The 24,810-nt window shown below is 33.4% G+C and overlaps 1 protein-coding gene across 50 annotated transcripts in view; it reads left to right on the top strand.

Moving 5' to 3' along the window:
- The window catches only part of RIMS2 (regulating synaptic membrane exocytosis 2), a 617,675-nt gene that overhangs the window by 276,564 nt on the left and 316,301 nt on the right, over positions 1-24,810 (top strand). For all 50 annotated transcript variants that reach the window (XM_085021919.1, XM_085021923.1, XM_085021931.1 and 47 more), the window contains one exon: positions 16,355-17,280. In XM_085021919.1, the coding sequence (XP_084878045.1) occupies positions 16,355-17,280 (926 nt within the window). The remainder of the gene's footprint in view (positions 1-16,354; positions 17,281-24,810) is intronic.

Genomic DNA, 24,810 nt, shown 5'->3' with positions numbered 1-24,810 from the left:
AGACTCTTGGCTCCAGTGTACCACTGGCTAAGGAAATAAGACCTGCACTATACTATTCTGCCTCTTTCATTTGAAATCATTCTCCCCTGGGCTTATATTCATTAGATAAACCACCATGTGTTTTCTCTTCCTAGACCTTTTCACCTATGGTAGCACCTTATTTACTTGTTTATTTTCTAATGAAATACCCAGGTTGCTAAAGACCCCAGATGCCTTAGACTTCTTCCTAGAGAAAAATCTCTCTCTGGACTCAGTGACCATTGTGTTTAGCAGTATGTAACATAAATCTCATGACTACGGTGCTTAGATAAAGAAGGAGTTAATGTTTCTTTCATATAAAAACAAGTCTGGAGATAGATTTATTGAAGGAATCGAGACCTACTCTCCTTTTTTCTTTTATTTTTTTTTTCTTTTTCTTTTTAAATTATTGCCCTGCAATCCACAACATGTGGTTCTCAAACTTATGGTTAAAAGAGGGCTACTGAGTTATAGGGAGTAGGACCATGTTCCAGCCCAAAAGGAAGAATGGCAAAGTATGAAAGGTGTGTGCCAGATGAGTCTATCTCCTACTTAGGGAAGAAATAGATTGTAGATGCTGTTCTTAATAAACATCTATCTAAATAAACTTCTATCTAAATATTTTTGGCCTGAACTTTGTTACATAACCACCCCTAACCATAAAAGGGCCTGGAAAGTAATTTTTTAGACTAATCACACTGTTGACCTGAATAAAATTGATTCTATTTGTATGAAAGAGAAGACACAACCAGACATTGCTACAACCAATGTCTGCCACATTCTGTATTGCCTTTTGTCCTGGTTCACCCCTATGAATTCTTTGAAACTGTAATTCCTTACTACTGTCCTATCAACTTAACAGTTTAAGCAAAGTGTATTTTGAACCCTAAATCATGAAGTCCTATTTTCAGTAAGGCTACTTAACACAATTCTAGACTTAAATGTTCTAGGATTTTGGTTTCCTTCTACGTGGAGAATGCTGCACATAGCATAATATAACAAATAATATTCCTGGCTTCCCTCCACTCCCTATTTTACTATGTCTTTGGAGATAGGGAAATGAGCATAAGCAGCACTTTCTTTTTCCTTCCTCCTTCTTTTGGGAACAAGCTGCTCAGACCATGTGTCCTCTTCTGATCCTGCCTTAAGCTTTACAGGAACAGGTTATAATATAGTGTTAGGGTCATCTGAGCATGAATAAGTGTGATCGTATGATCCTGAGGCTTTGGTGTTAGGACTTTTACATAGATATAGATCAACCTTCCAATTTCAGTTTTATTAGTAATGGAAGTAATATTTCATTTGCTATCTGCTACCACTTATGTATTTCTGAATTAGCTTAGAAGTTGGGTGGGGTAGTTTAATGTGACTTAAAAAATAGCTTGTTGCTGTTGCTTGAGACATGTTGAACATGATTTGTTTTTATTGCTTTCTAGTCTTAAATAGAATCAGTCTACTATCATAATTAGCATACGAAATTTAATATTAAATAGCCAACCTTGCGATTTTTGATCCCAGAAAAGATTTTTATCTCATTAAATGATTGTTTTTAATGTAAAACTACTTTACGGAGGTAGTACCTGAGTACAGGATACATAAGGGTCCCAGTGTGCTTGCCTTTCACACAGGAGAAACTACTTCCCATAGAAACGGAGTTCATAGACATCATGGCAGCTGATGAGAAAGTATTACACAGACTGTAGAGTCTTTATCACAGTTTTCCAGACAAGATTTCAGTAGCAAGTAACAGAACACTCAGCTGAGATTGGCCTAACAAATAAAGGGAACTTATTGATTTACATGAATCAAGATTATAGAGGGGCATGTTGCATTAGGTGAGTATTTGTCCTGACCCTCATATAATGTGATTCAGGATATGATTCTTTCTTTCTATTTATTTTTATATTTTTTCTATTTTTATTGAGATATAATTGATATATAGCACTGTATTAGTTTAAGGTGTATAGCATGATGATTTGACTTAACATCATGATATAATTATAATAATTTTAGTGAACATTCATCATCTCATAGGTACAAACTTAAAGAAATAGAAAAATAGTTTTCCTTATGGCAAGAACTCTTAGGATTTATTCTCTTAATAACTTTCATATATAAGATAGAGCAGCATTAATTATATTTATCATCTTGTTCATTACATCCCTAGCACTTATTTATCTTATAACTGGAAGTTTGTAACTTTTTAAAAACACATAACTTGGAGTTCCCGTCATGGCGCAGTGCTTAACGAATCCGACTAGGAACCATGAGGTTGCGGGTTTGATCCCTGGCCTTGCTCAGTGGGTTAAGGAGCTGGCGTTGCCGTGATCTGTGGTGTAGGTTGCAGAAGCGGCTCAGATCCCGCGTTGCTGTGGCTCTGGTGTAGGCCGGTGGCTACAGCTCCGATTAGACCCCTAGCCTGGGAATCTCCATATGCCGCAGAAGCAGCCCTAGAAAAGGCAAAAAGACAAAAAAAAAAAAAAAAAAAAAGCACATAACTCATTTTTTATTATTAAAAATGCTTTTTAAATTACCTACCCAAAGCATGAATACATCTATAAATCTTGATGATCTTTCATCTCCTACCACAAGTAGGCCCAGATGTGTGGGGCCTAAAGGTTATCAAATTTGTGTGACCCTTTTGAAGAAACGAAATCCAAATCACAAATTCAACGTTAGGTACAAAAGTCAGTATTATTTAGAAAGAGAAAATAAATCACAGAAGTCATAAATTTGAAAGGCTGACAAATACTACAGACATCAATAAAATACAGAAAAAATAGCATAATATTTTAATTAAGTAACTGCCTGACATATTCTTTATTCATGGAAGTATGTAACTTTTGCCTGCCTTCATCTAGTTACCCATCCTCCATTTTCCACCTGTGGTAACCACAAATCTGATCTCCTATTCTATGAGTTTGTTCGGGTTTTTTTATTTTTTGAAGTATAGTAAAATACTATGTTAGTTCTTTATTTGTATTTTTAATTGTCTCTAAGTGGATATTAACTCCATCGGGGGAAGACTATCCCAAATCATTACCCAAAATTTACTTCAGTAGCTCTGAGAGTTACATGAATTTTCAATCATAAAATAAAAAATCTGTCAGTGCTGGTGGGCAGATGTCCCTAAGAGTCATTGTGATTGGACCAGCCTAGGTCATTGTGCTGTGGTCATTATGAACAGAGATGATACATGCAGGGATAGTACTCTTCTAATCATGGCTCATCCTTAGGACAGGTGAGTCTAGATCAGACCATCTACAAAGCTGGGAATGGGGAAGACATTGCCTCCTTTCGAAGAAAGAAGAGAAATAGATGACAGATTCCAGTGACAGATGTTCACAGGATAATTTCCTATTTCCTTCATTCGGAAGAGCTTAGGTGACTTAAAAATTCACCTATTTTCAGCCTGTTACCTAATGCCTTCTTTGAGACTAGGCATAAATTAAAGGTTAAGTAAGTAATTTCACTGTGTGGTATTATTTTTGTCAGTTCCTTTAGAAATTGCTAAAGAAACTTTGCCATAAAAGTGATAAAATTAGAGATTTGGCTAAAGGATTTTTTTTTGGCCACACCTATGGCATATCAGGCCAGTAATTGAACCCAAGTCATAGCAGTAACCCTAGCCACAGCAGTGACAATGCTGAATCCTTAACCACTAGGCCACTAGGGAATTCCTATCTGAGGGAATTTATTTTACAAAACATGCCTGCATTCAAAGAAAGTCCTAATCCAGTCCTCATAGATTCAGACATGTCTCTTAGTTGATAGCCTTATTTTAATGTAGTGCTTAAAAGAGAACATTATGTTTTAAATGTTGTCAAACCACAGAAAAATACTTCTTGAAATTTAACAGTTTTCTTTGACAAAGCTCAGCCTCACCAGTGGCTTCCATTTCATTGTCTCATCTTCTCTGGGGCCTACCTCCAGCAAACAGCACACTTTATTTTTTTTTTTTTTTCTGGCTTTAATATATCTCTGACCAAGAGAATTTGTAGAGGAGTGTTGGGGCACAAGCTGATAAGAGGCTAATGGAGCTTTTTCGAAGGGAGAACTACTTCAAGGAAAGAACAGAATTATTAAAAAGATGATATTTTATGGAAGTTTGCTCTTTTGGGTACAATACTGTCTTCATCATCTCCTCAGCAAAACTTTTTTTAGATTTTCCATAATGTTTTTTCTCTTTCTCCCTCTTTTTCTTTTCTTTTTCTTTTTAGGGCTGCACGCCGTGGCTTATGGAAGTTCCCAGGCTAGGGGTCGAAGCAAAGCTGCAGCTGCCAGCCTAAGCCACAGACAGCCACAGCAATGCCAGATCTGAGCCGGGTCTGTGACCTACACCACAGCTTACAGCAATGCCAGATCCTTAACCCACTGAGTGAGGCCAAGGATTGAACCCGTATTCCCATGGATACTCATCGGGTTCATTACTGCTGAGTCATGATGGGAACTCCATCCATCATGTTTCAATGTTAAAACCATGTTGCTATATGAGTTTTAGGTAGACTCTCTGTGATAAGGAATAGAGTGAAAACAGTGGTGCCTGATGATAAAATTATATATTACTTTCAACCACTTTTGAAGACAGTCTGCTGAAGACTCCATGTGATAGTCTTTTTCTGATCTTGAAGAATTAAGGTATCAACAGTATCTCCTTTCCAGAGAATATACTGCATATGTAAACAGTGGGGGTGACTGAAGCATAATTTGGAGCAATGCAATATTTGGTATAGATAACTAAGTAACATCAACATATTGTGCTGGCATGCAGATGTTAGGTGATGTTTTCTCTGTGTGAGAAAGAATATTCTGTTAACTGAAAGAGAAATCTGGTTTGTTTAATTAATTTAACTGCTTCAGATCTGAATGTTCAGATCATCTAGAAATATTTTGTGTCAGTTCCTTCAGCTTTGTGTCAAGATATATAACATGCTAGGTGGGTATTTATTGGTATGTAAGAATATAGGAATTATACAGGAAAACTTCTGTTGCCACAAATACTGATATAATGAAGGTCTCACATTTAAGTACAATATATTTTGTTTATTTGTTTTTATTTTGTCATAGCAGCTGCTCCAAACCATACTGTATTGATTTGGTTATCAGGAATTCTCTTCCAGGAAAAATCTTGTTTAGAAAGTGTTTTCTTTATAGCTGTCACATTCTAGAATAATTTAATTGAGTGATATTCTATTGAAGATTAGTGGCAGGCTAATCAACAGAAGTAGCTCTATTTTCAACTATTCTTTCTGTTCTCCTATCAAAGGATAGCTTTTCTTTGACTCCTCACCTCTCCCTATGTCAGCAATGCATAAAAAAGTCACTTAAATCAATAAATAAATCTTAAAAATCAACAAAATTGCACAAGAAAAGATTTAGTAACTAGGAGAGTGAAGAGGTCAGTATTCTCAAAATTCATGCATTGACAGCACGTTTTTTTGCTTGTTCACTAGAGAGTAGCATTTTGAGTGATTTGTCAGTTTATTTTTCAAAGTAAAGTACAAAAAAAAAAACCCAAGTGGTGTGAGTTTTGGCTAACCCTGTTAAGTTTAGATTGTAGATAGGTGACATTTATTTTTATCATAGTATAAAAAAATTCCTTGTTTGTGTAGCTTTATTTACTTATTCAATAAATACTTCTCCAGTACCTATTGTATACCAGCTATTTGGGAATAAAGTGACCAAAACAGCCTATAAAACTTACACATGAAGAAATAGTAAACATGACAAATAAAAAATACACCGTAATTAGAAAATGATAAACATCATGAAAAAGATTAAAAAGTAAAGCAGGTTAAGGGGATTGAGGTTGGTAGGGCAAAGGCTGGAGATGGAGATTGAAGTATTAAAAAGGGTGCTCAGGGTAGGCCTCCTTGAGATCATGTTTCATCTTGAGAAAGTGAGAGATGAGGGCAGGGTTGAAAAAGGTCTGTACTGACTACAAGACTAAAGATATGTTGGAAGTTCCCCTTGTGGTTCAGTGGTAACGAGCCAGCTAGTATCCATGAGGATGAGGGTTCAATCCCTGGCGGCCAGGATTTAGCATTGCCATGAGCTGTGGTGTAGGTTGCAGACATGGCTTGAAACCCATACTACTGTGACTGTGGTGTAGGCCAGCAACTGCAGCTCAGATTCGACCTCTAGCCTGGGAACTTCCATATGCTGCAGGTGTAGTCCTAAAAAGCAAAAAAAAAAAAAAGACTAAAGATATCTCTACTGGTATTTGGAGGAATAGCATTCCAGGTAAAGAGAGCTGCCAGAGCAATGGACTTCAAGTGAAAATGTCTAGGGAAGCCAGTTTGGCTGGATCTAAGTGAGCCAGGGGTGAGTAGCTGGGGAGGAGGCCAGAGTAATGGACATTGGATCCTACTGGCCTTGAAAGCAAAATGAGGAGTACTGAAGGGTTTCAAGCATTTTAATGATGTGATCTGATGTACATTATTGCTGCTGTGTTGAGACTGAGCTGAAAGGGGATAGAGTAGAAGCAGGGAGACAGAACCAGTTAGGAAAATTTTCAGTAATTCATATGAGAAATCATGGTGACTTCACCGGGCTTACTAGTGGAGGTGGTAAAAAGTGTTTGGGTTCTGGATATATTCTGAAGGTAGATACAGCAGAATTTCTTCTGGGTTGGATGAGCAGCTGGAAGGAAAGAATTTTCATTAACTGAGATGGAAAATGCTGCTTCACCTTAGAACCACTTGTCCGTACTTTCTGTGTTTTAAAACATCATATGATTCTTTTTCTGAGTCAGGAAATAAACACTTAAGATGAAAATTAATTATACACATGATCGATTTGCAGATAAGCGGCATCTCCTTTTAAAGTTGGTATATATTTCTAGATATGTTTGTTTCATTTTATAGAAAGATATTTCTCTTCTCTAACTAGAGTTGCAGGCGATAATCAAAAGTCTCTTGTCTCTTTGGAGCAAATTTAAACAAGAGGAGAGAGTAGAATAATTATATGAAACCAATAATTGAAGTTCAATAAAGGACTGTAATATTAAAAGAATATAAAGTATTCAGTGGAGAATAGACTAAATTTCTAGTGGCTTTCTCTCATGATTATGGAAGGTAGTTGCTAGCTAACCTTATTTCCACCCTCCCTTCTATTTCTTCTGTCTTGCTCATTGTACTTGTATCGATTTGACTGAATTTTGTTGTTGTTGTATGATTGTTTAAGGCTGCCATAGACTTAGAGCACATTAAAGAAGGGGAAATAAAATTACTACAGGTTTAAATTACCTTCTAGTACAGAATGATTCCTAGTCTTTGTGTCTTTTTTTGACATGTCAATTTTGGGAGGGGTGGTGGGGAGAGAGGAGCATTATTTGTGCATCATTTTCTGGAGATTTGCATATACAAGGTCTTCATCTTTCAAATGAAAGTTGAAAATGTCATGCATAAAATAAAATTAGGAGTTCCCATCGTGGCGCAGTGGTTAATGAACCCGACTAGGAACCATGAGGTTTCCGGTTTGATCCCTGCCCTTGCTCAGTGGGTTAAGCACCCGGCGTTGCCCTGAGCTGTGGTGTAGGTTGCAGACTCGGCTCGGATCCCACATTGCTGTGGCTCTGGCGTAGGCTGGCGGCTACAGCTCCAATTAGACCCTTAGCCTGGGAACCTCCATATGCCATGGGAAGCGGCCCAAGAAATGGCAAAAAGACAAAAAAAAAAAAAATTAATTTAGGCTGATACTGGTTTCATATAATCTTTTTGTTATTTTGTACTTCTGAAGTGGTCAATGGATACTAAAAATATTCTCTTGAAAACTTTTCAACACTCAGATTGGGCCTTTATAAATTTGAATGCATGGGAAATACTTAACTAGGGAATAATTGAAAAAAAGTCATCAAAGTAAAAAGTTTAAAATGGGGGAAATAGTCATAAAAGGACAATATAACTCTCAATGGATTGGGAAGAAGAAATTGGAAACCTGGAAGGATCTGTAGAAAGTAGAGGGAAAGCAGTGATGGTGTTAGAAATGATACGAATGACAATAAGAGGAGCTAGAAGCAGGGGAAGTGGCAGAGGAGAGGTTGGGCAGCAGAGTGTGCCTGATGGTTGGGAAAACACTGCCACGAGCACTGAGGTGGTAAAAGTGAATGGAAGGAAAATTTAAGAAGACAGTAGCTATCAGCCATAATGTTATTTCTGAAATCATCTGGACTTACCAGCTTGGAAGAATCAGAATATTATGCAAAAAAATTTTTTTTCTCAGCTTGATATGAACTGTGTAGTCTAAGTGGTTGAATTTTATTATTTCACTGTTGGTTAATATTCCTGTAAAAACAAGTCAACTTGAATTTTTATTGCATTTTTGTTTGAATAATCAAGTCTTTATTAGGAATCTTAGAGGATGAAAAATGACTTTATCTGTCTCTGCCCACACACAATGTTTCCAAGATCTACACTTCATTTTATAGAGAGAATTCTATAGATGAATACTACATAAGTAGTTGAATGGTGCTAAAACATATTCCTAAACCCTCATTTAAACTTGAAATTCAGGGGACCAAAACACAACATACTTTTGCATCTCTCTCTGCTCTTCAAACACTGACCTTTTCTCAGTTCTGTGTTGGGGATCATTTATATGTAATTCTGAGAAGTATAATATTAACATCTAAGTAATTGGCTTTGGTAGCAAGGAATCCATGGTGTTATCTTTTTTTTTTTTTTCCTAATTTTTAGTTTTTTAAATGACTGAATACAGGCATTGAGAGATTAAGTGATAAATTAAGTGAGCAAAGATTGATTTAAACTTGTGTCTAGCCAAACTCTCAGCTCATGGAACACATTACTTTTTTATTAAATTTTTACAGAAACTGCTACTTCGTGTTTTGTTACACCTTTAGGTCTCTTCTTAGTGAAGATTAAGAAACTTCTTACTGAGTAATTGAAAAGAAATGATAGAATGTTAAACTATCACCGTCTTTTACCATTAGTCTCCATTTTATAGTGAAAGCAGTGCAGTAGATTTATCAATAAGAAACACAGCGAATCCTGTTATTTTAGAAATACTGTAGAACATGGTTTACACATTTCTGAATTTGTCTATTTTAAGTATAGGGCCCAGAAGTGTCTTGGATGTAGGGTGCATTTGGTGTTCAGTATTGTGAGGCACTAATCAGCTAAGTACCATAATCCTCCTTACAGGGTACATTCTTACTTGACCTGAGCTATATACAGCCACATAGTAACAGCGTTAAAGAATAACCTTTTTCTTAACAGGCCTATCACCAGAGGGCTTTATGATTCCATCTGTGAATGAGTTATGTTTTATGTGTAAATTTTTAGTAATTGAGTTTTGAAATAAAATGATTGTAAACCAGCAGAGACATTCAAATCATCTGATTAAGGATGGCTCCTATGATTTTGCTAAAGCTAGAAGGATTAAATGAAAGCACTGCCTGGCACAATGTTAATGTATTTTTGTCAACATGATGCTTCACTCTCGACAGATGTGCATTGATTGAGCGAAAGGTAAAACTATATAAATGTATTGAATACTGTATAATGTAAAAAAGGTTGATTTTTTTTCACATTTTATGATGAATGTAAATTGATTTGTCAGAATTCCTTTTTGTAGGAATAATGTTTTTCAGGATTGTATGCTTCTGTTAAATCCTTGATTTAATGTGTCTTAACAGCCTCAACTTTCAGAATTTGATTGCAGTGTTATGTTTATATGGTTAGCATCATGTAATTGAATTAATGAAGTATCATTTCAATTTATTTAGCAATGTCATGCTTTATTTAGCTTTTAAGAAGCTGGCAGTCTTTTCAGATTATTGATTATTCAGATGTCATTTCTATTCTTTTATTTATAAAATGATAATTATTTAATAATTTCTACTAATAAACATTATAAAGAGATTTTATATAGTCAGTGCTTAATTGTAGTGTCATATATTTGAATTTATAGAAATTAATAATCTTCAAATTATTCACTTTTCTCAATCATATCATTATGATTCTTAAAAATTGCATAGATATGTGTAGTTTAAATGAATATTCAAGCTCAAGTTTCCATGTAACCTTTCAGTGTCCCTGTGAATTCTTTCAAAATGTTTACTGGATTATATTTTCAGAAACTAGATGATTATTTTATAGTGTATATGATCAGTATTGTAAGTAGTATAATAACACAAACTATATAGAATGTTAACGTTTGTAAATATTAAAATAGAAACTAATGGAAAAAACATCTTGAATTAATATACAGTGTATCAATTGAGCTTACCTTTGGGAATTGTCAAAAGTGGCTCTAATTAGGAAAAAACTTTTTTATTTGGAGTTTTCCTATCAGTCAATATGATTTTTAGACATTTTTAAGAATTTTAGGAAATTTAAAGTTTTTAGGATTTTAGGAGTTTTAAAGAGACTTGGTAGAGTTTCTCACTCAAACGATTGTGCCTAATTAGACTAACCTTTACAATGAAGTGTCAGGTGTGAATATACAGCTAAAATAATGAGATATAGATTGAATAGTTAGTCCAAAACACAAAAAATTATAAGCAATAAGAAAGAAATGCTACTAATTAAAGTAGATGTAGGATATTTCTGTATGTCATTTTCTTTTTTTTTAAATTTTTTTTTCCATAATGGATGATTTACACTGTTCTGTCAATTTCTACTGTACTGTATGTGATTTTCTATAAACTAGTTCCAGTTAAGACTAGTTCAATATAGTGAAAGAAAAAATAATTGCTGCAACCTAAATTTCAATAAAGAGAAGTGAAGTGAATAGATATTAGGTAAATACAAAGTGAATGTAAATATATACTGATATTGTTATATATTAGAGATTGATTGATACGTAGGAGTAAAACTTAAGGCACTACATAATAACACAAATACATTTTATTCTAAAAACAGGCATAATTCTGGATTTTGCCTCTTAATTTCTCATGGTCTTTGAAGTATTAGGTAAAATATAAGATCTTAGGTGAATTGCTCCATTTTTTTCTGAATTAAAATTTATGGGTTAAATATCATTAAATACTTTATGATTGTTTAGAGAAATATACAAATTGTCATTATATTCTTTTACCTATTAAGTATTTCCCATCTGATCATAATAAATGCTTATAAAGCCCAGTAGCGAAGATAGAGATTAAAGATACAATACTTAACATTTTCATAGATTTTCTTCATTTCCCCCAAAAATACAGTGTCTAAGAAATATAGCAGTTTTATTTAAAGAAGGTGTATATGAAGTAATTAATGATATAATTGGTAAAAATTGTCTTGACAGAATATTTGAATATTTTGGCATAATTGATAGCAGATTTCATCATTGTTTGGTCAGAGTATTCTTAGAATAAAATATTATTACCTTTCTTCTAACATAGCTTTAATACTGTCACGTACTCTACCTGAAAGCATATTTTTAAAAAACCCAATTTCATGTTAAGTAATAGTAACAATAGTCATCCCAATTTCAGAAATCATGGTTACTAAAATCCAGTATGAATCAGTATCTACAGTATGATTCACATGCTTCAGGCAAGTTCCATAATCTCTAGAACAAAGTGATTGCTGGATTTAATACTGAATTCAGTTTTCCTAAGGCATGATTTTTAAAAAGGACTCAAACGGCTTGCTAAGGACGATTAATAATAGACTTTCTTTATAGTAAACATTCTTATTTATCAGTGTAATGGAATATATTTCCTGTGTTATAAAGGCTTACTATATTCACTTTATATTCTACTTAACTTTCAAAATTAGTGTTAATTCTTCAGGGAATGAAGGTGTTCCTTTTTTCTCCCCATCTCTGTCCTAGAATGTTAAATGTATTACTTCTTCGGACTTAGGAGTAATACAGATACTTCTAAGTTAAATGTTGTTAAATACTTTATGATTATTTAGAGAAGTATACAAATTGTCATTATATTCTTTTACTTATTAAGTGTTTCCCATCTGATCATAAATAAATGCTAAAATACAGATTACAAATAATTAATGAAAGAGATTTATAATTTACAAAGAGATTTGTTCTAAATGTTTAGTTCTAAAGTTTTTGACACTCAAAGCACATTTTTGCCAAAGTAATTTTAAAAACAATAGTATGAAGTCCAACAACAAAAGCCAAATTAACATATAATAGAGCTAAATTATAGTTCTAATAAAAGCAGTTTCTCTGTTTTACTTCAGGTGCTATTTTACTGCCTTGGGAGTTGCAGGGGAAGAGAAGAACTAGACTGTTTTTAGCATATCAATGGATTTGAGTGTAGGAGAGAGCAAACCTTGAAAAGTATAGATAATCTAAGGGAGAATTAATCAGTTTTTAAATTCAGCAGATTGAGCACCTACTAAGTACCAGCTCCTTAGATCCAGGTTGCCTGTCCTCTTAAAATTTAATGTTTAGGGAGTATTAAAGATATTTCTGGTTAGAAATGGCTAAGATTACCTAGGGAAGAAGTGCAGTAAGGAAGAAGGCCATCATTAAGTTGACCTTCCTTCAAAATATCCATTATTCTGCATTAGTGGTATAGTGGTGAGTATAGCTGCCTTCCAAAATATCCAGTGTTCTCCTGAGCACTCTGAAAATTTTTACCTCACTTTCATGTATGGCTTTAAGTTACTCATTTTAGAAATTAATTTGTATTAACAATCTTATGCATGTAAGTGTTTTTGATAATATTGTAAAACCAGTATTCATTTGTTCTGATTTAGTCTGCTTATTTTTCTTTTGACTTTCAACTGAGATAAAATACAATGAGGTATTTACCAAATATGGTAAATTTTAGTTTACTCAGTTTGGAAGCATGAAATCTTTTGAAAGGAAGGAGCATGTGAAAAAGTCTTAGTAGATGGCTTTTAGATGAGTTCTAGAGATGAACTACCCTAGAAAAAACCCTTTATTTAATAAAACGACAATTAAGAATTCAGTAGAGTTATATTTTATATAACAACTCTGAAGGGAAAAAAAACAAACAAACAGTAGCAACTTAATGAGAATACCCAAAACATTTCCACCAAAGCTGTATATTTTATATAAATGGGATACATATTGTGTAACTATGTTATTCAGGTCTTAGTTCAAATGCAATTTTTAGAGAGACGTTCCTTGTTGATAGTAGCTTTCCTCAGTCACTTTTTGTAATTTTACCCAGTTTCAGTTTTTTTCCATAAGACTTACCACTATATGAAATTACCTTAATTTGTTTATATGCTTACTGTCTGTCTTCCCTACTAGAAAGAAAGCTTCTTGAGGGCAGAGACCTAATGTGTCATTGCTCTGTTGTATTCCTAACAGCCAGAATCATACCTGGCACATAAATAAATATTGAGTGATTGAATAAATATTAGAAGTAAAAGGTATGTTAGTCTTTTCTGGCTCAAAATTTGAAGTCTAGTGGACGTAACAGAACACTAATTAGGTAATTGTGAATAGGGTGAATAGTTTCATGCTGGAAAACACAAAGGCACAAAAGTGAGCTCTAGCTGATGAGCTGATCTTACTGGTCTGCTGTAATGAAGAAAATTTGCTTTCATTTAACAAATATTTTACTTCCTTTTTTATGTTTATAAAATTCATACACTTATATATAGCTATAAATTTTCCTACTTAGTCTCCATTGAAATGTAGGGAAATTACTATTTATTTAATTAAGTAATCTCCAAATATAATTAAAAAAATTCTTTTCTTTGTACTATATAAATCTGAGAAACTAACTAGTCTTAGTCTTGGAACAGTATCAATATCTTTACATTTTATTGGCTATGACTAACATATTTTTAAAAACAAATATATTTATTAATCCAGGTTGGAAAAATTGTTTATTATTTTAAACATACTGAAGTGTATTTTAATTCCTACCATAAACTCTGCATCTAATGGAGGTTAAATGGTCACTTTGAGAAGGAAATAATTTAATTGCTTATTCTTTAGAGTTCCTAGGGAAATTCTCATTTATTGCAGTGTGTGTGTGAGTATGTGTGTGTCTATGTAAGTAGATAAGTAGCTAGTTTATGAGATGTGAGTGTATTGAAAATATGCACCCATTAGTTAATTACATATTGATAAGAGTATCATTATTTTTTGCAATATTTTAAGCCTTCATTTTGGCGTATTAACTTGATGAAGTTGTGATATCAATATGGTAAGATCACAATCTGTAAGAAATGGAAGAGTGTTTTAGAATCGTTCAGCTTCTTATAGTCAAGGGTCATCTCTTAATCATTTCTGCATTCTTAATTTATATTGTAGTGTGTGGCATTTAGTTCTTACAAACATATTTATTAAAATAATATTTGAGTTGATGTATATAATCTATGTCTCTCGCTTTAAAGCACAGATTAAATGGCTATACAGATTCAAGTAACTGGTTAATAGTAAAACTAGGACTAAAACCCCGATTCCTTAACTCTAGTGCTCTTTTTTATGATACATTGCTACTATACTCGAGTAATTTTTCTTTGTTCATATGTATAAAAGTAAGACCAAAAAGTAGAATGAATTATGCATAACAGACATAAAAATAGGATGTTATTTAGGCTAATACTGTATAATTTATTTTGTGTGCTCTGTTTTGATTATATATTTTAAACTGTAGGAGTCTATCATGTTATGTAAAAACTATAACCTAAAAGATTTGTAATTAAATCCTAAATGTTTTATATGTAACTATAAGAATGTAAATGTAAAAAAAGCACATACACTTGCTTAAAACATTAAAGGGAATAGATCAGCTCCTTCATTTACTGCAATACTTTCCCCTTAAAAGTTCTAGGTTAGAGTCAACCCTAGCAATACACATTTGTGAGATTTGAAAGGTAGAAGAGTGTTAGAAACCATTATTGTCAAGCAGAGTTATTGGCAAGCACATGGGCAGATGTGAAAGTCTTAGTGGCTGCTGGGTTAAACTCCTCTTAAATGACCACTTGATGCAGTAGGCAGCTGAGATAATTGATGGCAGATTCCCCTAGACTCTTGGAATTCACAGCAGCTTCCTAATGACCGCTTTGAGAACCCTTGTCTCTTTGTTCCGTAGGCTAAGAACAGCATTAACTTCTTGGCCTTCATTCCTAGGCAGGTTCAACAGCTGTGTAGTTTTGATTTCCATATCGAAATCCTTGTTCTCTGGAAAACCTAGAGTGACTTTTGTTTTTGTTAATGAACCATAACTGATGCATTCATTGGCAGACTGCATTCCAGATATGGGGAAAGGGATTCAGTGATATTGAAGAGACTTTAGAGGAGAATGATGATGGTGCTAGGCAAGGTTGTTTCATCTGTATCCTTTCTCAGCTCTTCTTTTTGTGTCTAAAAAAAATATTGTCTCAGAAATTCTCAACTGAGCTGTCTAATCTTGGTCATTTTCAACTTCAGCTCCCCCACCCCCTCAATTTCATGTGTCCTGGCAAAATCTCTGGAACAGTTATTCAAAACCTTTTTTATCATCTTCAGGATTTCAGGCCCTTTGCTTCTCATGGCTAGTAATTGACATTATCTGAGTTTGTACTGGAAAAGAGGACAATATGAGTATTTTGTTGACAAAGGTGATTACGTGTGAATGCAAGTTCTCTCAGTTTGTACTGGTGTTAGAGGGGAAGGTTAATATACACGCTCTTCCTCTAAGGCTGTAAGGATATGTTAGGGTCAGATGTGAAGACAGAAAAATGTCATGGAGCTGGTCTTAATTTAATGAAGATGGAATAAAAATAACAGGTTTTTCTGACTTTTTGAAATGAATAAATCATTGTTGGTATTTATTTAAATTTCTTATCTCAAGTTAGAGCAGTAAAGAGTTGGAAATATGATGAAAAGATGAAGAGTTAAATGGACCTATCCTAGGAGTGTTGTAGGTAGATGATGAATGGAAAATGATTCTTAAAAGCCAATCCTTAGTTTTCAGTTGAAAGCATTCAACTTGAGCTGAATCACTTTGGCTTCATCATGTTTTCAAGTTACTATGAAATCAGGGTGTCAAGAATAGAGAGAAAGGAACGTGGAATTTTTCTAAGTTCTGAATAAGAGTTGGGAGGTAGCTTAAGTGTATTGAGCTAAAGAAATTAAAAATAAAGGCTGTTTTGCTGCAGCACAATATGATGATTATCTAATTTTAGGGCATAAGTATATTCCATATGGAGTGTGTCAGGCATTTAAGAACCATATTAAAAAGGAGCTTTTAAATTTCCTATTTGAGCTGAATATAATCAATATTAGTAAAGCTTTTGTTATGACATGACTTTAAAATAAATTTTTAAAAAAGAAGCAAAAAAACTATTTGAATTTATCCATCAACCTGCCAGTGAATCAGTAAAATGTGAAACTGCTTAAGTGCTGCTCTTTTCAACATTCTTTTTATTTGAATACTTAGGAAAAGAAGTCCATCAGTGTCCAGAGATCAGAATAGAAGATACGACCAAAGGGAAGAAAGAGAGGAATATTCACAGTATGCTACTTCAGACAGCGTGATGCCTAGATCTCCATCAGATTATGCTGATAGGAGGTCGCAACGTGAACCTCAGTTTTATGAAGAGTCTGATCATATAAATTATAGGGACTCCAACAGGAGAAGTCATAGGCATTCCAAAGAATATATTGTAGATGATGAGGATGTGGAGAGCAGAGATGAATATGAGAGACAAAGGAGAGAGGAGGAATACCAAGCGCGTTATCGAAGTGATCCGAATTTGGCTCGTTACCCAGTAAAGCCACAGCCCTATGAAGAACAAATGCGTATTCATGCTGAAGTGTCACGAGCCAGGCATGAGAGAAGGCACAGTGATGTTTCCTTGGCAAATGCTGAACTGGAAGACTCCAGGATATCTATGCTAAGGATGGAACGACCATCGAGGCAAAGATCTGTATCTGAACGTAGAGCTGCCATGGAAAATCAGCGATCTTACTCAATGGAAAGAACTCGAGAGGCTCAGGGACCAAGCTCTTATCCACAAAGGACCACAAACCATAGTCCTCCTACCCCCCGGAGGAGTCCAATACCCGTCGATAGACCAGACATGAGACGTACTGACTCACTAAGGAAACAACACCACTTAGATCCTAGTTCTGCTGTAAGGAAAACAAAACGGGAAAAAATGGAAACAATGTTAAGGAATGATTCTCTCAGTTCTGACCAGTCAGAGTCAGTGAGACCTCCACCACCAAAGCCTCATAAGTCAAAGAAAGGAGGTAAAATGCGCCAGGTTTCATTGAGCAGTTCAGAGGAGGAACTGGCATCTACACCTGAATACACAAGTTGTGATGATGTTGAGATTGAAAGTGAGAGTGTAAGTGAAAAAGGTAAGCGCTGTATTGTAATCATACATTTCCCTGTAATTGACTCGATAAGGCTTTTCTTTTTAGGTTGTATTTCTGAGTAGACATTTAATGGTTAGGCACACTACGTTTATTTTAAAGTTTTTTAATGGTGCTTGTTATGTGAAGAAAATTTCAAGTTATAAAAAGTGACTATCTGTAATTCTCATAGAAGAAAAGTCTATTGATTTTTTTTTTAAATTGTCTTTTTGCTTTGTTTCTGAAAATGTTCTTGCATCACTTGGTGGCATGTTTAAAAATAACTATTTAGCTGTAGTTGTAAAAATAACATTTTTTTGTACTTTCCTTTAAAAGGAACAATATGTTTACTATAGAACATCTGAAAAATTTCTCAGTGTTAAGAATGACGTATAAGTTGTCCACAATCTTTTCCCCCAAATATAACAATTACTAACATTTTGTTCTATTTTCTTCCCTTTTTCTGATGCATGTATATTTTACATATTTACGAAATTGGTATCATACTATATAATTTTGTATCCTTATTTTTTTCAGTTGATACTTGTCATTAGCTTTTTTCTCCAAGCCTTTATATGTTTTTCAGAAATGTTTTAAATGGCTGCACTAATGTTCTATCATAAGAATGTACCACAAACTATTCATTTATTTCAGATCATAGCAGTTGCTTTCAATTGTTAGTATAAATAATATTATAATGGCTATCTTTTTGTATATATTTTTTGCCTATGTATCTGAGTGCTTCACAGATATATATTCATGCTTTGATTCTTTTAAACTTTTAATTCGGATTACGAATCTGCTCTCCAGAAAGGTTAAAACACTCCATTTTTCTAAGAGATGTGCTTGAGTTTTCAGTCTTGGTGCACCAAATTTTTGCTGGTTGAATAGTTGACAAAAATGCTATCTCTTTGGTCATTTTAATTTAAATTTGATTGTGAAGATAAATATTTTGCATGTTTGTTGGTGTTTAATATATTCTTCTATGAATTTTCTGTGCATTTTTAAAATTTCTTCTGCCCATGGTCCTATTGGATATTAATTAGTTTTGCTCTTATTAATTTATAAAGTACTTTTGTATGGTTAGAATTTTACCCATTTAACTGGCATCTGTTCCAAATCTGTGTTTCCCATTATGATGTTTAGCTACTAATTTCCTTTGGTCATTTGGAAATACTGGATTTAATATAGCCAGGTTTTTGCATATTTGGTTATTTTTTCATTCTTTTATCCTTAGAAACTCTTTACTCATCCCCAGATCAGTTAACTATTTAGCTATATATTTTCTTGTGTTTTTATTATTTATTTTTTTAACCTTTAACTTTTTTAATCTTTCTGTAATTTATTTTTATGTTTGCCAGAATATACCTGATAGGTATCTAACATACCCATGTACCAACAACACATTCTCCCCCCAAAAATACACACACACACAAGTTTTCTGACACTATTTGATTAATAATCAATTTCTTCTTTGTAAGAAACAATAGGACTCAATAAGGAATTCAAGAAAGCAGCTAGATACGAAATTAATATAGAATCATTTTTTTACTATACCAAAATAATTAGTTAGAAAATTTAAATGAAAGGCTGTTCCCATTTTGATCTAAAAGCAGAATATGTGATTTTAAAATAACAAGTACTCAAAGGGATGGTTAGAGTTTAGCTCATTATAGCATCTTAACAAAAGAATAATACATTTTCAGGGAGTTTTTGTTGTGGCTTAGCAATTACGAACCCAACTAGTATCCATGAGGATGCAGGTTCGATCCCTGGCCTTGCTCATTGGGTTAAGGGTCCTGAGGTGCTATGAGCTGTAGTGTAGGTTGCAGATGCGGCTCCAATCTAGCATTGCTGTGGTTGTGGTTGTAGGCCAGCAGCTACAGCTCCCATTTGGCCCCTAGCCTGGGAACTTCCATATGCTGTGGGTCAGGCCCTAAAGATATACCAAAAAAAAAAAAAAAAAAATTTAGAGAGGTGGCAAAACAAAGGCAAGAAACTTCTTGTGTTTCTAGGGCTGCAAATTGTGGGAAGGGAAATTTATGGGGGGACTAATGGAAGGTAAGGGCTAGCTAGTAAAGTGTGTTATGCACACTCCTCTGGAACCATCTCTGGACTGACAAAGAGTAATTAACTTTTGTCCTTTCTGTTAGAGAGGGCACCAGGGACATGTTTACAAATTTATATTCTGCTTTTAAGCAACTATAGGGAGGGCAGGGAGCTTTCCTTGTATTTGGTTCTTCTCAGTTGCCTTCAGCTTGAAATAATCCTTATTCCAAATTTGGCATGTTGAAACAAATAAATGATAGAGACATAGAAAGCACTACAAACCAAGGGGGAAGAGATAAATTGTTGAACAAATTGGCTTGGGAAAAATGAATATACAGTGAAAACAATCAAACTAGAGCCTCATTTTATACAAGTTGCATTTAAATGATAAATAATAAGAAAAGTGTGTTGATTAAAATTGAACGATTATAAAGAGAAACTGCAGATCTTAATTTTATCATAGATCATATAGAAAATTTATTTCCCTGTGGCTGTACTTCCTAAGTATATTTAATAATCTTTAGTTTGGTCATATTCCATATTTGCCTGAATGTATCATACTACGTAACAAAGATAGTTTTGTTATATAAAGCGGTTTGGTTTAGATTCTGTTGTGTACATCTGTTATTCTTTGCTAAATCGATGCCTTTACTTTTACCGCATAAAGACATAAAAAACAAAACAAATGTAACAGTCCAGTGTTTGAAAGCTTTTTATATGTGGTATTCTTCTAAGGGCTTATACTTATATCAGAATTTTGAAGTAGGTACTTATAAAAATCTCACATAAATAAAAAGCTATAAATGAATTGGATTAAAGTCCTATGTAATACTATTTAAATATGGAAAGAAATCATATTTATCCATATTTATCTATCCATCATTCACATCTGTATTTTCCCCTTACTTGGACTTCTAGTAGATAGATAGTCCTCCTTCTCATCTAATAATTTGTTACACAATATGGTTTTCTACCAACATGTGCTTCCAGGGGGCAATCATAATTTAATTCAGCTTTGGCCAAAGAACTCCAAATAACCTTTTCCTATTTGATATTACCCTCAATGTGAGGAGAAGTTTTAGCTGTTGAGAAACTGGAATAATATGGAAAAGAAATTAAATTGTATCAGGTCTTGATTTTTCATCATTAGAGTAACATTTTTGATTGTCTGTAGGAAAAATGTCGATCTAATTTGAAAATAAGCTTCTTTTAAAGATATCTAACATTGTGATTTATATTCATCCTTGATAGTTAACTAATGTTTGAAAATTTTTCCTACCAGTTAAAGAAATTTTGTTAGTGGTATTTTTCCCTATAATATTTGTATGTGGATACATCATTCTCATGAGGATCAACCAGCTTTTAAAAGATAGTCATCCCTTTGCTTTATTATCCCCTGGGCTAAATAACTCCAAAGAATGTGTTTTACAACTGAGACGTCTTTCTCATTGTCCTTACTTTTCTGTCCATTTTCATTCTTGTGCACAGTCTTTCTAAAATGTGGAAAGCAAATTTGGATTTAGTAATCTAAAGCATTAGCCAGCACTGCACAGTTAGCAGCAGGCAACATTGTCATTGCAGAAGGATTCTTTGCAGGCCCTTGTAGGTCATATTATAACTTCTGCTACATAGCAGGATCTTTCCTCATCTTTAAATAATAAAAATTCCTTTGATAATCCACGACAAGCTTAGAGTTTACTTATTTTTTTTCCTCTGCTGTCCTGTTGGTTAGTCTTATTATTGTTTAATCTCAGCTTTATTAGTGCTTTGGTGACGTTACCTTTCTCTTACTCATTGTCACTTTGGATAGATCTCAGTATTTTAATATGCAGAATTTTACCCAAATTTAGAGTGGATGTCATCTCACTCACTATGTTCTTTAAATGATCCTGGTAGTTACAATTTATGAGTGATTGGACCATTATTTGTGTAACAGTAACAGGGAGGTTTTATGGAAAGCTGACAAGTTTTGGAATCAAAGAGGAACTCAAGTCCTGGCTGTGTTATTCACGAACTACCTGATCGTGTTCTATGTACTTGACCACTCTATTTCCTGGGCTATAAATATAATGATATGTTCATTGTTTGGCAATTGTAGGGATATCTATCTGTATATCTATCTATCTACCTATCTATCTATCATCAGTAGTTATTTTATATATATATATATATATATATATATATATATACACACACACACATATATATGTAGGCATTAAAAACATTTTTAGATTATTTACTTAATGTTCTGTGATAGTCAAATATAGTTGAGATTTCTATAAGACAACTTTCCAGAGTTTCAAATGAAAGTATAATTATGGTTAAATGGATTGTGGTCATTTGTGTTTGCTTCTCTTCTTTGAGGATCTGCCTTATGTTGAATGAGGTTTGTATTTCCAGGCTGAGAAGAATATAATTTTTAACTTGTTGAGATACAATTTGGAGATGTAATCCAATGTCTCACTAAATACTACATACATACTCCTTTTACTGTCAAATTTTTAGAGTATTATATTTTTTAGAGCCAATTATTTGCAGAGAGTTGGAGTGGATCTAATGGAAAATGTAGAGAAAATGAGTTAAATATTCTTTCTATCCTCAAGAAATTGGCAGTCTAAAATAACTCACAATATAAGCCCATTGTACCATGGGTACTATAGAACTTTAGAAGAGAGAAGCATTGGTCATCTCCACTGATTTTATATGATTTGTTTGTTTCGTTAACACTTGTCTCTCAACTCAGTATGATACAGTTTGCTTTTCACAGGGCTATATTGATTGCTTCCTTGTATTTTGCATTGGATTAGAAAACTGCATACTTTTTTGTCTTTGCACTATGGAGGGAGATAAGTCTTAGATTGCTGATGTCATAGTATCACTGCATTTAAGTGTTGCGCATTTCTCCCAAAGTTTATGTTTTCATAAACTTTAAAAAGTACTATTGACTTTCCAAATTTGTTTATGCTTTCTCTATTAAATAATCTAGAGCATATTTCGCAGTCTTTCCACTGTTGACATCTGGGGCTGGATAATTGTTTTGTGTGATTATCTTATGTATTATAAGGTGTTCAGCAGCAACCTTGGCCTTTACCTACTTGATGCCAGCAGCATTCCCACTCTCAGTTGTTACAACTCAAAATATCTCCTGATGTTGCCAAATACTCCTTTTGGAGCAAAGACCCCATTGCTAACCCCAACCCTTCATCCTTAGCTCCTCCTTTTATTTTCCTTCCCTCAGCATTTTCAGAACCAATTGAGAGTCATAATTTGTATTTTAAAAATAGGGGGACTAGAATAGGATAGAATAGAAAATAACAAACTAAACGGCACAGAGTGAAGGCAATTGATCTGTAAGATGCTGTGTTTGTGTTGCATGTGTACTCTATAGGCTTATAATGTAAAATATAATTCTTACTGTGGATCATGGCCAAAGATGTTTTAAAGCTATTCCCTTAATGTTAGGATTTTGTGACTCACTTGATACTAGTTTCTCCTGCTTCCCTCATCTCCTCTACATGGCCTACTGGAGAAAGATCTAAAGATGATGTTCTATGGCTAATTGATGTATTGTAGACACCATACACTTTCGTATTCGTTATACTTTAACCTTAATATTATAATGTAACATTAACATTTGAAATTACATAGTTATGTTGTCAACCATTTATCCAGTTGCAGAAAAGATATTCAGTTTGATCTGTTTAAGCATGAAGATTAATCACGGAGAGTTAGTTTCCCTTGTCTTCCAGGCTGTTTGATTGTTTCAGGTCTCTTGTTTCCTCTGTAAAATCTTGAGACTGGGATAGTAAATGCAGGAATACATGCGTATGGCAGTCTGCTAAGCTATAAATTGTGAAATGTTTGATGTAATTATCAGACTCTTTAAAGTGTCACATCTGCTTCCTTTGACTTATTTTTGGAAAAGAATGTATGTAGATATGAAGATGGGGCAATTTGGAGAACAGACCAGAAGAGGAAGAAGAAATGATAGACTGCAAACCTCCAGATAGAAGCATGGGTCTTAAAATATTAAAGACAAATCCCAAAAGATATTAGCTTAGGTGTCGGTATCAATAGTGAAATGTATTCTCATTTCATTTTGCAGTTTTTAAGTAATTAATTTACCGTATGCATTTATAAAGAAAGTAGAATATTGAAATGATAGATAGTATACATTAGAAATTTGAAAAATGTTGATTTATGGTATTTGATAGTAATTAAATATGTAAGGAATTCTGAACCATGTAGACTAAAATTTTTTTAGAATAAATTGTAATGGAAAATTTAAAAAATCTTCAGTTAGCTATTTTATTGCTAAGACTTTCACAAGTAAAATGTTTTAGATTTATTACTCTCTTGTATATTCACTTATTGTATTGGTAAAATAATTTTATGCTAAATAATTCAAATTTTAACATGAGTCTTAGCGCTTCATCTTGATTTTAAAAAATCCAATCACATTAAAGTTACATGTATTTAATTAATTATTCTGTTCATTATACAACATTATGAAATTATTTCATGTCTCTTCTTAAAATAGTATACTTTTTATGAGATGATAAATCAAGTTGCAAATACAGATTATGAAGCTTATTTCAGACTTGAAATTATATGTAAGCAGATTAAGCAGTTAAACTAACTCATAGTTAATTTGTAAAGTGCAAAGCCAGAAGGTAGATTTGTAAATGGGAAGAAAGGAGAGTTTTTGTTTCTTGACAAATTGAAGCATATTAAATGTTTAAGATGATAATTCCTTCTAATTGCAAAAATATTTTCTTGTTAATTATGGATGAAACATTATGTTAAGCATTTGCCTAAAGATGATTTTAATGGAAAACTTAGTACCCAAGGAAAAACCAAGAGAAAAATCATATAAGTTTCAGTTTGGGGGGATGTTTGAGAGGATGCTTAGCTAGTTGAATGAAAAATTAAAAGTAGAATTAAATGATAGACTATTGTTGAGTTAGTTTGGAAAATGTTAGCTTTTAACTTATAATGAAGCCCCTATTAAATTGAATTAGAATATAGCAGATGATGCCTAGATATTGCTATTTTGTACAGCTTTAAAAATTTAATGATAGCAATGGATATAAAACTACAAATCTTTGTGAAGAGCATATAGCTATTAATTGGTTAGAGGCATATCAGAGCAAATACCCTAATGATGTTGTAAATGCTGTACAGGCCAATTATATTTGACTTAAAAAAAGCATTGAAATAGCAGAAAAGTTTGGTCTCAGACTCTTCAATATTTTGAGAAGTATATAGCTGATTCATTCATTCTTTATTTCACTTTACTAAAATATGTTAAATGTCAGTAATCTATAGTACTAGAGTATGAAATGAAAAAAAGCATTTCCTGTCACCCTAGAATTGCAGCTCTGTGGAACAGGAATAAGAACTTGTGTTGCAGCTTTGACTGCATTTATGCTAGCTGACTCATCTAAGAAAATTGTACATCCGATGGGCTTTTGATTTTGTTAGCTT

Source organism: Sus scrofa, chromosome 4, assembly GCF_054392235.1.
Source record: "Sus scrofa isolate SSC_HxYL_T2T_F1_AM1 chromosome 4, Sscrofa_HxYL_maternal_Yorkshire_Landrace_v2.0, whole genome shotgun sequence".
NCBI lineage: Eukaryota > Metazoa > Chordata > Mammalia > Artiodactyla > Suidae > Sus > Sus scrofa.
The sequence above is the reverse complement of the archived record's forward strand: the minus strand, read 5'-3'. Positions and strand labels throughout refer to the sequence as shown.